General features: G+C 43.8%; 1 protein-coding gene and 1 long non-coding RNA gene across 5 annotated transcripts in view; one reads left to right on the top strand and one right to left on the bottom strand.

The window, feature by feature from the left end:
- LOC102018575 (ubiquitin carboxyl-terminal hydrolase 42-like) overlaps positions 1-13,077 on the top strand; it is a gene marked incomplete in the record, with an annotated part of 24,706 nt that extends 11,629 nt beyond the window's left edge. Inside the window, 11 exon segments of the mRNA XM_013521140.1 lie at positions 397-507; positions 2,816-2,918; positions 4,015-4,082; positions 4,757-4,827; positions 6,123-6,205; positions 7,519-7,630; positions 8,715-8,855; positions 9,045-9,145; positions 10,567-10,720; positions 12,192-12,589; positions 12,591-13,077. Of these exon segments, the coding sequence (XP_013376594.1) occupies positions 397-507; positions 2,816-2,918; positions 4,015-4,082; positions 4,757-4,827; positions 6,123-6,205; positions 7,519-7,630; positions 8,715-8,855; positions 9,045-9,145; positions 10,567-10,720; positions 12,192-12,589; positions 12,591-12,987 (1,739 nt within the window).
- Positions 1-14,498, bottom strand: part of LOC102026404 — an 88,840-nt gene that overhangs the window by 45,175 nt on the left and 29,167 nt on the right. For 2 of the 4 annotated variants that reach the window (XR_001236504.1, XR_001236503.1), the window contains exon 11: positions 10,600-10,706. The exons of 1 other annotated variant lie outside the window; for it this stretch is intronic. This is a non-coding gene — a long non-coding RNA (uncharacterized LOC102026404). Of the gene's footprint in view, positions 1-6,203; positions 6,680-10,599; positions 10,707-14,498 lie in introns of those variants that run through there. One more of the 4 variants, XR_001236502.1, reaches the window with a different exon arrangement.

Here is a 14,498-nt window from a genome sequence, read left to right as displayed (position 1 = left end):
CAGAATATTTACATAGAAATTTCTAACTCCTGTTATGGGGGACATTGCTTCATTGTTTGAAACTAATGATAGTACAAGAAAAAAATTCTTATTTTTCCAGGATAGAGTCACTAAGACCACAGCTTTCGAAACTAGGAAAAGTATGAGTCAAGTCTGATTATGTGACCTTGGGCAGATTTTTAACTCTCAAAGCCTTTTTTTTCCTCTCATGAACTAGAACCAATATATACTTATCATTTAGGTTTTTTAGAGAATTAAGTGAAAATAAAAGTAGATAGGTTAATGCATACACCTAGCAGCTGCTACTGTTACTTCACTTCAGGAATGTGCTCTTCATTTATGGTTTACTGTCTAGTCTAGTTTTGTTAATATGGGGCATTGTCGTCTATCTTTCAGGTCATGTGGAAGGATTTTGTATGATGTGTACAATGCAAGACCATATTACCCAGGCACTCAATAGTCCTGGGGACGTTATTCAACCCAAGTTTGTCATCCATGAAATGGAGCGTAAGTATCAACCAGAGAAGTATTTTTCAACAAGGTATTCTTTTCCCGAGATGAGGACTAATATTGTTGCCTAGGCATACCCCTACCTCAGCCTCCTGGGTAGCAGGGACTAACAGGGATGCACCATTGTGCCTGGCCTTTAGCTAGTTAGTCTTAATGGCCTAGATGATTAAAAAAAAACCCAAAGTTTACTACAAAATAAACCACATGTATTTATTGTACATGGATATGTCTTTTTTTTTATTTTTTTATTTTTGAGACAAGGTCTTGCTATATAGTGCTGGTTGCCCTTGAACTCATTATGTAGCCCAGGCTGGCCTCAAACTCATGGCAATCCTCCTGCCTCAGTCTCCTGAGTGCTAGGGTTACAGGTGTGTGCCACCATACCCAGCTGGATATGTCTTTAATTAGTAATAAATGTTTAGTTAAACATTTACTATATAAGCTATTTATTAAATTTTAAAGAGATGACACTATAATAAAGAAGACCATGGTTTAATATAGGCAAATTTTAAATGATTTAAAACAGAGTTTGTTAATAAAATCATTTAAAAGGCCTTTTCTCAGATAATTGGATTTCTATGCTGAGTAGTCTCTCATATTGTCCTTCTCTTTAAATGGTTTATATTTAGTTTTAATTTGGTAAATTAATCCTGTATTATACATAGTCACAAGAATTGTCAAAATGAAGGTAACTATACTTTCTCAGAAAAATTTATACTCATAGCTTAACTAAATTTATGAACAAACTTCAATTTTTACTGTTTAATTTTAAATTTCTAAATAGATTGCATGAAATTTTCTTAGGTATTTTCTAAGTGCCCCCCCCACTCGATCCCCCCACAGCCGAGGGTCTCACGGGGTAGCCCAGGCTGGCCTCAAACTCGAGATCCTGCGCACCACCACACCGGGCTCTGTGTGCCTTTTGCATTAACTTTTACATCATTTTAATTAGCCAAGTTATACTAAAAGTGCACACAAAGAAAAAATGCTTTTCACTCTTAATCTGGTATCTAGCTTGGTAATTATAGGAATGCATAATTATACAATGATAAACAATATGAAAATCTTGTCTTAAAAGCTGCTCAAGATTAAAGATTAAATGGGCCGTTGGCATTATTGGTGGACCAGAGTGGACAGTGCAGAAATCTTTAACACATATTGGCGCCAAGGGTGGTGCCACACACCTGTAACCCCAGCACTTGGGAACTGAGGCAGGAGGATTGCCATGAGTTTGAGGCCAGCCTGGGCTACAAAGTGAGCTCAAGCCCAGTGTGAACTCCATAGTAAGACCCTGTCTCAAAACGACTAAAACTAAAGAAAACATACAGGGTTCTGGCAAAATTTTAGGCAGGACAATGCTGATTATTTTGTTTCTTTTTTTTGGTTTTTGTTTTGTTTTGTTTCCGGTACCAGGAATCCAACTCACGACCTTGCGCTTGCCAGGCAGGCACTGTGCCACTGAGCTAAATTTCCAGCCCCTGATTATTTTGATTATGTATACATTTATTTTTAGACACATATATATAGCAGGCAGGAGTAATAATCTAGTTGTTAGGAAAGTGGCACGTATACACACATACTGTTGAATCATGGAACTGCTATTTATATTGGTCAAAACTGGTGGAATATTGGAAGTTCTATATTGTTTAAGCCAGACTATATTTACATCCCTACACATATAAGACTCAGTGTCTAATAGGTTTTGTGCTATAATACATTTGTGCTAGAGACTGATTTATAATTTTTAAAAATGCTTTCTTCTTGCACCTGCTTAGTCATTTAGGACTGAAATGTTACTGTGCAGCTGACAATATGACTTTTTTTGCAGTCAATGGTGCAGAATTGAGTAGCTTGCATATTTGTGTTCTGCACAGGTCTCTGATGGATTTGGGTGTCATATTTAAAATGGGTGCACTAACCTAACACTTTGGAAGAGCCTGAGTCACTAGAACCAATGTGGACTTTATTGAAGTGGAACTGTATTAACTTGGTAAAGACACAGAGTCACTCTGTGGCTGCTCTCAGACTCTCAGGAACTGCAGCCCCTGTGGGCTCCTGGTGAAAGTGCGCGGTGCTTGTGTCAGTGCTACTTCCTCGTTAAGTGCAGTTATTTGGGGGTTTTCTGAGTAACATGAGGTGTAACTTTGGGCTGGGGATATAGCTCAGCGGCATAAGTGCCTGCCTGGCAAACACAAGGTTCTGAGTTCGATTCCCGGTACCAAAAAAAAAAAAAGAAACATGTAATTTTGCAGCCTAGGCATTTAATATGTAATGATAAAGCCTTGTCTCTGCTTAAAACTTATAGGTATAGCTAGGAACTTCTGTTTTGGAAAGCAAGAAGATGCCCATGAATTTCTTCAGTACATCATTGACGCTATGCAGGAAGCATGCTTGACTGGCATCGATGCGTGAGTATACGTGGTTTCTTCAGCTTACATCACTGGCTTACCACGTTTGTTTTGCCTTTTATGTTGAAAATACACAGATCTGTTTGCTTTACCTTTTGGCTTTGCATTTTCTCTTTCTCACTTGATTTGCATTATTTTATCTTATTTACATTTTATTTTATTTATTTATTTATTTTTGTCTTTTTGAGACAGGGTCTCGCTATGCAGTTCAGGCTGGCCTTGAGCTCACTTTGTAGCCCAGGCTGGTCTCGAACTCGCAACGAACCTCCTGCCTCAGCCTCCCAAGTGCTGGGATTACAGGCCTGCGCCACCACACCCAGCCTTGCATTATTTTAAAATGACTAAAATTTAAAAACACGTGCTTACTGTCCCAATTTGAATCTGTTGAACTATAGATGCAAGGAAATGAACACTGGCTTTGCTGTTCTTTAATTCTGAGCATCAGGATGCCTTGGCAGATCTAGAAGTACCTGCTCCTCCTTTCTAATTGTGCCAGACATTTCCTCTGTTGACCTCCCGCCTTATAAATCTGTTTGCTGTACTCTAGCTCGTGCCTGCTCTCTGTCTGTCTGTCTCTCTGTCTCTCTGTGTCTCTCTCTCTACCAGTTCCTATAGCTTCTCCCTAAAATCTAAGTGCAGACTCAAGAGAAGGATGGGTGAGACAGTCATGTAACACTCCTAACCCAGCCGCTACTGCCCATGCACCCGGTTCCCACACCTCCCTTTGCATTCCACTCGCTTCCTGGCCCTCAGGGTCTGGATGATGACAGACTCTGCCTGCTCTACCTTCCCCAAGTCCCACTCCGGGTCATAAGCCTGTGAGGGTGTCTTCCTCCTGCTGCTTTGCTTCTGAGCCACATTCCCACCTTGATTTCAAAGTCCCTTCACAATTTAGCTCCTTCCATCATCCTCCCCAGATCCTCGCTGTGTTCCTCCAGGCAGGGCCGGTCTCTGGGGACCATGCAGGCTGATTTTTTATTTTCTGTGGCTCTCCTCTCTGAGTTCTTGTTCTTTTAGAAATACACATGCTTTTAAAATCCAGTCATAGCATCCGTACTTTTGCAGAATTCTTATATCACTGTTTTGTCTTTTTCAGATTTGACAGACACACCCAGGCCACCACACTGATGTATCAGATATTTGGAGGGTATCTAAGATCCAGAGGTCAGTTTTTGTCACAAGTCCATAAAGTGGCTCATGCATGTGTTATCAGAATGAAAATAGTAGAAATAAGGAGAACTAGAGATTCCCTCTCCCGCCCCAGAGGCAGCCTTGTACCAGTTCCTAGTATATCCTCCGGGCAGTCTCTTACTCATGAGCAAGCTGAGAGCCAACTATAGAATACGTTTGTTTTTCCCTTAATCTTAGTAGTAACCTTTCTATTTGAGCACACAGAGGTCTAACAGGTTCTTTCATACCTGCAATAGTGTCCATTTGTTTTATTCTCCTACTGATGCATACTTAGCTTTCTATTCTGTTGTTACCACCAGGGCCTTATTGAACAGCACCCGTGTACTCACGCTTTTGTGTCTATGTACAAGTGTACACAATAAACTCTAAGTGTTAGAATTTGAGTCATAAGATGTATTTTAAACTTTTATACTGACATGCTTTCAGTCTAAGAGATCATACCAGTAGTGCAGAACAGGTGAAATTTATGAGACTTTTTCCTACACTGTGTATAAGATTAACTTTTTTCCTAACCTAGTAGAAAAAAAGTTAAACTGTTTTTCAATTTTTTTTACTTTGAAGTAGTATTTGTATTCTGTAATTGCAATACATGAGACTGCCATACTGATTCCACGTAGCTTATCTTTTGCATTTTGTTTTTATTTCAGTCCAATGTTTAAATTGCAAGGGTGTTTCAGACACTTTTGAGCCATGTCTTGATATTACATTGGAGATAAAGGTAAATTTAATAGTTTTCGTTGTGGTTAAGTTTTAAATCTTTTTTACTCTTTGACTTTTTACTTAATAAAACCGGGTTTTATATTTGTTTTTGTTTAGTTTTGGTCTTTTTGAGACAGGGCTATGCAGGTCAGGCTGGCCTTTGTAGCCCAGGTTGGCCTCAAACTCGCAACGATCCTCCTGCCTCAGTAATACCAGGTTTTGACATCTCTATCAGCAAACCTTAGATGGCTCTTATTCTTTAAAAGTTGTTTTTGCATCTTGCATTTTCTTTTCGGCGGGGGGAGGTTTCCAGTTCCGGGATTCACACTCATGACCTTCCGTATGCAAGCAGGGGCTGTGCCGCAGAGCTAAATCCCCAGCCCCACATCTGGCATTTTCTGAACTACATTTTTTTTATTCTTGAGCTTTTGCTTCTCTGATAACAGATGTAACATGCTTATGATGAAAAGCACAAGCACTGCAGATATATTAAATCTGCCCTTTAGCACTGTTGCTCTTGGTCATCTGATATGCACTGCCTCAGAATAGAGTAGGTCCTTTTTTACAAAACTGAGACTATGAGCAGGGCACAGTGCTGCGTGTGTATAATGCCAGGACTCAGGGAGGCTCAGACAGGCAGCACAAGTTTCAACCCAAATTGGGCAACTTAGTGAGACTCTGTTTAAAATAAAAATAAGGGACGGGCTGGGACTACAGCTAAGTGTGAAAGCCCTGGGTTGGATCCCCAGTATTGCAAAAAAGAAAAAAACAGAAAAAATTTAAAAAGGGAGTCTACCTTAGTCTATTTGTCCACTTGCTGTTTTCATTTCGCTCTGCTTGGAGACCTTCCACATCAGCGTGTTTGGGCAGTGGGTGGGGGTTCAGTAGCTGGATAGAATTCCATGTTGCCTTCTACTTTTACAGCATTCTAAGTAAAGCTGCAGTGAGCCACCTCCATACATATTTTTGTTCACTTTAATCTGCTTGTTTTTAATTGGGGTGAGGCTAATCATCCTAAAGGAAAACATTTTTGTGTGTGTATGGCATTGGGGATTGAACCCAGGGCCTTCTACCACTTAGCCCCATTCCCAGGCTATTTTAAAAAATTTACTCGAGATTGACTCTAAGTTGCTCAGGCTGGACCCAAACTGCCAATCCTCCTGTCTCAGTCTCCCAGGTAGTTGGGAACTCAGCCACACCATACCCATAAAAACATTTTTTTCATAAAAATTCTCATTTGTTTCTCTGAGTCTTCTGCTTGCTTGCTCTCTCACAAACCATGACAGTGCACCTACTTGTTCTTTTTCCTCCCAGGCTGCTCCGAGTGTTAACAAGGCATTGGAGCAGTTTGTGAAGCCGGAACAGCTCGATGGCGAGAACTGCTACAAGTGTAGCAAGTATGATGGGGGGTGACTTGCAGTCCCTGACATGGCTGCTTCACTTGGGATGACAGGGAGCCTTGACTGTAAAGGGCGTGCTGTGTTTGAATGGCTCGCTAGGTTGCCTTAGCTCCTGGTGCCCTCTGGGAGACCCAGGCTGTGTGTCCCACAGAGGCCGGAACATGAAGGTCCGGTGTCTGCACTCTCTCAAGATGGGCAGCTCTGCACCCTTGGAGAACTAGTGCTGCCACCCGATGCCGCAGTGCTGCCACAGCTTCTTCAAGATGATGCTCCTTCAACATGGCAGCATCTTCCTTGACTCCCCTCTCAGAGGAGACTGGAGGGAGGGTGGGGTCACCTTCTCTCCCAGCAGAGTTGAGGATCTTTCTTACACTGGGTACCCATGGGGGGACAGAGGCTGCTGGAAACTTCATTTACATTATTCAATAGCGCATTTGCACAGGCAGTCACGGGAGTCTGTTTTAAGAACCCCTGTTTCATAAAATAAAAAAATAGAAAATTCTATAGTATCAAGAACCCCTGTTTCATTTGTTTTAAGTGGATTTTCACTTGATAGCCAGGTGATACAGATATCTATATTAAATAATCTTTTCTTGCCAAGTAAGTATTCAATATCTGGGGGAAGACGGTGCTTTTATCTCCAAGACTAGGCATTTTTCCTGACACTTTTCATCTTTTTTTCCCTTTTGTATCTGGGTAGGGCTTTGCTTTCACAGAATTATACCAGCCTAAAAAACCAGTTAGCTTTCAGTGCCTTAGAAGTGAGTTAACCTATGATGTTCTTCTGCAGTGCTGGGGGTTGAACTCAAGACCTTATGCATGCTAGGCCAGCGTCCCACCTCTGAGCTACACCCCCAACCCACATTAATCTGTTTTTCACATCATGGGGCCCTGTGCCGCCTGATGTTTCAGAATTGAGCTGTCCTTCCTGTCATGCTACTCGGCAATTTCCCCGATTTCGTTTGCTTTTTTGTTTTATTTTTTGTTTTTTGAGACAGCGTCTCTCTTTGTAGTTGAGGCTGCTGTTGAACTCATTATGTGTAGTCCAGGTTGGCCTAAAACTCGTGGTGATCCTCCTGCCTCAGCCTCTCGAGTGCTGAGGTTGTAGGTGTGTGCCACCATGCCTAGCTACCCCCAGCATTTTTAATTTAAATATCTCCAGTGTTTGTTTGGAGCAGGAGGATGTTCCTTATCTATTATGCTTGTGTTTAAATCTTAAATGAGGGTGTTTCAGAGAAATAGCAAGGGAAAGACTAAAAAAATTCACATAAAATTTTGATCTTCTTAATCTTTTGTTTGTTTACCTCAAGGTGCAAAAATATGGTTCCGGCTTCAAAGAGGCTTTCCATACACAGATCACCTAATGTTCTTACACTTTCTCTGAAACGCTTTGCAAATTATTTTGGTGGAAAGATTTCTAAGGTATGTAGATGATGTTATTAATAAGCTTTTATGGGAAGCCAAGACTTACGTGCCAGTAGCTGTTAAAAATTACAAATAACCTAATAAACAATTTGTTGATTGACTTTATAAGCTTTTCTTGGATAGCAGGGGAAAGAAGTCAAAGTATTGAGTTAAGATTTTGGTCTGTGTGCTTATGAGGATATATGTGTTTACTGTACTCCTGGGGGCAAGGCTGTCTACTGATAAAATTAGGAACTCACCTGTGTTTTAGCTTCATGGTTAATTCTTTGGTATCCGTGGTAATGGGAGGATAAAGGGAGAGCGTGGATAATTTGAAATCCAAAGAGGACTCCCCCTCCAGATCTTGCCTCTCTTTCATCAAAGTTTATTTTCTTGTTTTCTGATTTTTCACTTACACTGAATTTTCCTACTTTCTTCTCACTTACTGAAGGTTGAAAGGGTCCAAAGGAAATAGCAAAGCTGGGCATGGTGCACTCGGGAGGCTAAGGCAGGAGAATAGAAGTCTTGGGCCACGCTGGGCTACATAGCGAGTTTAAAGCCAGCCTGGTCTACATAGTGAAGTCTTATTTCAAAAAACAAGTAAAAAATGCAGTGACATAGAAGAGAAATAACTGATAACATTCTTAAATTATTCGAAGTGGCCTGGCAGGGTGGCATATGCCTGTCATCCCAGCACTAGGGCAGCTGAGGCAGGAGGACTGCTGCAAGGTCAGCCTAGGCTACATAGTGATTTCAAGGCCAACCTGAACTGCATAGTAAGACCCTGTCTCAAAAACACAAAGTAATTAATTAAAATAATTGGTGGTGAATGCCCAGTTATCGTTTTGTGACTGTCTTGTATCGTGGATTTGATATGTGACAGTCACAGTGGATCCTTACTTAAGGAAAATAAGGACAGCGAGAATGTCTTCCAGGTTAATCGTGTCCTTTGAAAAGTGAAGAAATGCACTGGGTTTCTGCTGGAACATCACTGTGCAGCATTGTGCGGGTTTCCTGGGACACCCTAAATACCCTGCACCAGGGGAGCCTTCGGTGCCTTTAAAAATTACATTGCTTTCTCCTTTGTCCATCTCTTCTTTAGGATGTGAAATATCCTGAGTATCTTGATATTCGGCCATACATGTCTGAACCAAATGGAGAACCCGTTATTTATGCTTTGTATGCAGTGTTGGTCCACAGTGGATATAACTGCCGTACAGGCCATTACTTCTGTTACGTGAAAGTGAGCCGTGTGGATTTTGCTCATTGCTTTTACATAGACTCTGTAGGACAGCAAGCACTAGCATTCTTTGGGGGGAAGGTGGGAGTTTTACAATTAAAGTGTGAATGCTTCTTTTTCTTATTCTTTTTATTCTGTCCTTGTTAACCTGACAAACTCTGATCTTTCCCTCTTACTGGCTGTCTTCCGCAGGCTAGCAACGGCCTGTGGTATCACATGAATGACTCCACTGTATCTGCTAGTGATATTAGATCGGTACTCAGCCAACAAGCATATGTGCTCTTTTATATCAGGTACTGTCATGAAAACAAGTTACCACACTCTCTGTAATGTCATTTCTTTTCATGTCATCCACATTCAATTCAATTTTGAGGTTTTTTTTTTTATTTATTGATTTATTTATTCCTGGTACCAGGAATCAAACTCCGGACCTTGCGATTGTCAGGCAGGTGCTGTGCTGCTGAGCTATATCCCCAGCCCTTGAGTTTTGTTTTAAAAACCAGAGTTTAAGGATTACCCTGACGCATGTGTGCAGAGTACAGAGGCCACTTCTGAGTACAGATTATGAGGTTGCGTCAGCTTGCTGCTCTTTGGCACTCAGTGCTGCACATGCAGAGGAAGGGAAATGTGAGAGGTGGGGAGCGGGTGGCTTATGCTACTGGCAGCAGACGGAGCGGACCTGGGGATGTGGAGAGCCTGGGTAGAGGGCTTGAGAAGGGGACTCTGAGCACCCTGCACAGTCTCACCCAGCACCTCCCTAGTGCTGAGCACAGTGCTGGTTAGGCATCAGGCTGGGCTGGGACCAGCAGTTGGGCTGATTTGGCTGTAGCTGCAAGCTGACTTACAATTCCACTTATGGAAAAAAATTCTGATGTGTACCCCATGGTGTCCCCCAACCCTGTTTTTTCCATGCTGGGAATAGAACCCAGGGCCTCGAACAAGCGAGGCAATTGCTACCACTGAGCCATGACCTAACCCTTTTTTATTGGTACCAGGAATCGAACTCACAACCTCGCACTTGCCAGGCAGGCGCTGTGCCACTGAGCTATATCCCCGGCCCAAGGTGTCCTTTTTAAATATGGAAGCTTCAGGTTAAGAATAACCTAAAATGTTCAACAATGGCAGAATGATGTGTTGAAATTTTATGCCATTGTTAAGAGTGATTTTTTCTTTTCTTTCTTTTTGGAGACAGTGTCTTGCTATGTGGCCCATCACCTGCCAAGACGGATTGTTACAAACCTTTTCTTTAATGCTTTGGGAAAGTGCTGAGCGTATGTGGAGGGAAAGCAGTTCGAAATATCAAACCCTGGTGTTGGGTGAAAGATGGGGGACGATCTGTCCAGTCAAAGGGGAACCATCTCTGAGGGTGTGACGTGTTCTTTCCCTATTTTTCTGGACACTAGGGGATTTCTACCATGTTATGCATTTTTAATTTTAAAATACAAACAGAAAAACTAGCCTTCCAATATCAGCATCCTCAGGATACAGAGTTTAAAAATACCATTTCCTTTACCCAACTGCCCTTGTGTCCTGAGCTGAGCACCCCGACACTGACCCACACCCCTAAGGGAGCTAATGCATCGGATGGCTCTGTGCAGAGTGACTGAGAAGCAGTATCTTTGCCATCAGTGTCTTTCCGAGGAACTGAGTTTAGAAATCCGTCTCTACTAAGATGCCCTCCATCATCCTAAGCCCTCTCATTCTTTGTCCCCAGGTCCCACGATGTCAAAAATGTAAATGAACTTACTCATTCCACTCGTCATCCCGGTCAGTCCTCTCCCCGCCTGGTCACCAGTCATCAGGGTGTCACCAACAAGCAGGCCGCATCCGGGCTTACTGGCCCACAGTTTCCCTCTCACAAGAGAAAGGTAACACTTTAGAGGTGGCATCTGATTTTTACCTCTAAGGTCTATCCTCAAACACTCTCTATACCTGGATTTCTTGTCAAAACAGGTTATGCAGACCCTTCATTTCAAAATATTAAATACAGACGACTGGGGATGTAGCTCAGTGGCATTAAGTGCCTGCCTGGCAAGTGCAAGGTCCTGAGTTCAATTCCCGGTACCAAAAAAAAAAAAAAAAAAAAGCATCCACCAAAATATTAAATATACAGGAAATCTCAGTGTGAACAGGGTGGTGGAGAGGAACATCTGATGTGAGTATATCTAAAAGTTAGCACTCGCTGTGGACTTGTGCTCCACTCACAGGTTAGATAGGTGAGTTTGTAAATCATGTTAGACATCAGGAAAGTGATCCTGTTACAAGGACACTTTATGTCCACATAGCTATCTTAGGAGTGTGCTGTTTTTCAAATCTGCTGTCCCAAGGGTGTGATCGAGCCCATGTGCCTTCCTGCCCAAGGGGCCTGACATGGTCCGCAGGGTGGGGCCCGTCCTCCAAACCCCATGGGTCCCATCCTCCAAACCCCCTGGGGCCCCATGACCAGGCCATCTGCAGCTCAAACTGCACTAGGTCATCGCTGCTCTCAGGTTTTATAGCTTTTCAGTTTGAGTTTGAACTATCAGATTATCTAGTTGAATTACTTTTTTGGTAGACATTGGGCTCTGTTTCAGTTAAACGCATTTATAAGCTGGGCTGAGAGCCAGCTTGAGTTGGACTCTGCTTCAGGAGAAAGTGGGGCACAGGCAAAGCAGAATGTACATGCGTAGGGAAAGGGGCAGCTGTGATGGAATTTTTTTTTTTGGTACTGGGAATCAAATTCATGACCTTGTGCTTGCCAGGCAGGTGCTGCACTGCTGAGCTATATCTCCAGCCCAATTAACTTTTTAAGAGTTGTTCGGTTTTTTCAAGGCAGAAGCTAATTCAAGTATTTAAGAAAACACCGACAGGCCAAACACTATTGGTCTGTGAACCAGCTGTCACCTGTGTTGTCACAGAGGTTCTGCGGTAGTAGTGGAACCCAGAGCAACAGAACTGTATGAGTACAATGCTGAGACACCACTGGGTGGAGGCACGCAGTCGTAACCTCACATACAGTACCTGAAGCAGCCTTTTCTGCCTATGTACTTTCCCCTGCTTGGAGGTCAGCAAGCTGACACTTCTGTCTGTGCAGTGGCCTCCCTGGAAGCCAGCCAAGGAGAACATAAGTGAACCCGTGCCAGGAGGATTGTGTTCTGACAGACAACTTTGTCCTGTGTGTGGATTAATTTCCAGAAAATTAGGGCCTGTGAAAAGTGCACGTGGATAGAGCAGATGAAAGAAAAGGGCGGTGTTCATGATTTGTGTAACCCGTCAGTCACAAGACCAAAGGGCAGGCCGATGGCTGGAGCAGACCCTGACTCTGGAGTGCTGACCTGGCTGTGGCTTTCTTCCTTGCAGAAATCACCTCACTTGAACGGGACCAGGCCAAGAAGTTCCATGGCCAGTCCGAATGGAAGTCCCCGTGTCAGCAGGGTTAGTCCTGCTGACACTCCTACAGGAGTTAGCTGCCACCCTGCGATGGCAGAGCACCCTAAGGAACAAAACCTCACCAACGGCATTCAGGACAAGCCTGTTCTGCAAGCGCAATCTCAGCCTAACCAACACAGCAATTCCGGGGAGGCCCCTAACAAACCTGTTCCTCCTACCACCATCTGCTGCTCTGCAGTACAGTCCACCCTGAATGCACTGTCAGTGTTGATTTACAGTGAAGCAGCAGAGCCACTCTCCCCAAGCAAGTCATGCTCCAAGCCAGTGATAAATGGCGAGTCCAAGGTGAGCTCCAGTGTGCTGGTCCCCTAGGATGCAGTCATCCAAAGAGTCTGACTAGGGTTCCAAGGGCCTGGCAAAGGGGAACGGTGTGGGCAGGATGGCCACAGCTCACCATGCTGGCCATGATGCCAAAGATGAGGAGGCCCCGCCACTTGAGCTTCAAGAACCTGTCACTCTAAATGGTGCTACTAGTACAGACAGTGACCCAATGGAAAACGGCCTGTCATTTGAGGGTGCCAGTTGCCAAGTCCAGCCTGCTTTGCACTCAGAAAATCTCTTTTCTAAAGCAAATGGCCTTCCTGGGGCCGTGAGTTGGTTGGGGAAGGCTTGGTTTGAGCCTCATCTGTGGCCTATTCACTCAGCCAGATTTCGGTCAGCACGGACCTCACAGCTAGTGCTGAAAGGTCTTTGTTTTTTATTGTAGTTACCAGCTGCTTCCTTGCCTTCTATTCCGGAAGACAAACCTTTAGGGACCTTCAGGCTTAGCGACGAAGTAAAAGGCTCAACAGATGAAACCAGGTAAAGTAAGAATAAATTCGGAGGAAGTGAACTTCACAGTATAAAATCTAATGCTGAGTGGATATGTCAGCGTTTTAACTCTGTAAAAGTGTTACTGTAAGCATCCCGAGCCCCCAGATTTGAAAAACAGTCTATAGGATGTGCTCATTTGCCTTTGAGAAGAGTTAGAGAACAGTCTGCGACCGCTTGTTGTTTTCTTCTGCGTCGCCTGCTCTGGTTAGCAGTGCCCGTGCCCACTTCTGCATCCGCTTCCACGTGCTTTCTCATGTCGTCTTTTCAGTGATGAGTGAGTGTGTGACGGGCATACTGAGTTTAGAGGAAGAGGAGTCCCAGAACTATCACGAAGCAACTATTTTGTAAGGGCCTCTCTAGAAATGTGAAATTAATTTCATAGAGAATATAATTATCCCCTGCATTCAGTTTTAAGAAACATCAGTGCATTGGCGCAGCTGTAATGTGACTTGGGAGTAAGAGGAAGGGAACTGGAAGTGCAGCCGCGGCTGCCTCACGTGGAAACTGCAGGTGAAACTACTGCTGCAGGACACACGGCATCACGCGGGGCATTAGCTGGTGGCTGCCCACCCACCCACAGGTTCCCCGAGTAACCATTCAGCGTAAACACTGCATCCACATTTGCCATCTGGGCTGTCGTGCTGTGGTGGAGAACAACATGTAGTGAGCTCCCAGCAACATCACAGTGTGACCATCTCTCAGTTGCACAACTGTTGGATTCCCAGAGTGTAGTGTCTGTGAGAACTGCAGCAATAATATAACTGGGATTTTCACCCCGTGGCTGTAAGGACGTGGGGGGAGGAGCCTTCCTCCATGGCACTGTGGCAACCTCACATGGCCCTGAGAATAGAGTTAGGGATGTGGAACTGTTTACGAAGAACGGAGAGGCAGAGGACATGCTTTCCCACTTTACCTTAAGATAGAATGGCTGGTTGTGCTGTCATTCACACTTCCCCATTGTTTCTTTCAATGTGTGGAGAATGATTACACATTCGCATACAGAAGGCCATGTATGTATGCAGCCAAGCGCAACTTCCTTCATGTGCGGCCCCAAGGGTCCCCTTTCTACATTCACGGCACCTAACTTCCCATGGGGACCTGGCACAGTTCATCTCCTCACTGAGGAGTAGAGATCACAGTAGGTGTTCTATGGCTTGCTAGAGCTGTCAGCTGTCCTTGAGAGTGGGTCAGAGGCTTCCCAGCTGCCAAAGGCAGCCCACATTTCCTACAGAAGGTTTTCCTTCTCAGTGAGTCTCTGCTTTCCATAATTCGAGGAGCTCTGTTGGGAAAGAGCTGCTCTCCAAGAGAAAGAAGTGAACCAGGAGAGTCATCAGCCATTGTCATTTTGTTTGTTTAGATTTAGTTCTTAAGAATCAGAAATGTCCCGGAGGGTGGGCCCCCAGC

This window comes from Chinchilla lanigera, unplaced genomic scaffold (assembly GCF_000276665.1).
Source record: "Chinchilla lanigera isolate Chin_1 unplaced genomic scaffold, ChiLan1.0 scaffold00059, whole genome shotgun sequence".
NCBI classification, from domain to species: Eukaryota; Metazoa; Chordata; class Mammalia; order Rodentia; family Chinchillidae; genus Chinchilla; species Chinchilla lanigera.
The sequence above is the reverse complement of the archived record's forward strand: the minus strand, read 5'-3'. Positions and strand labels throughout refer to the sequence as shown.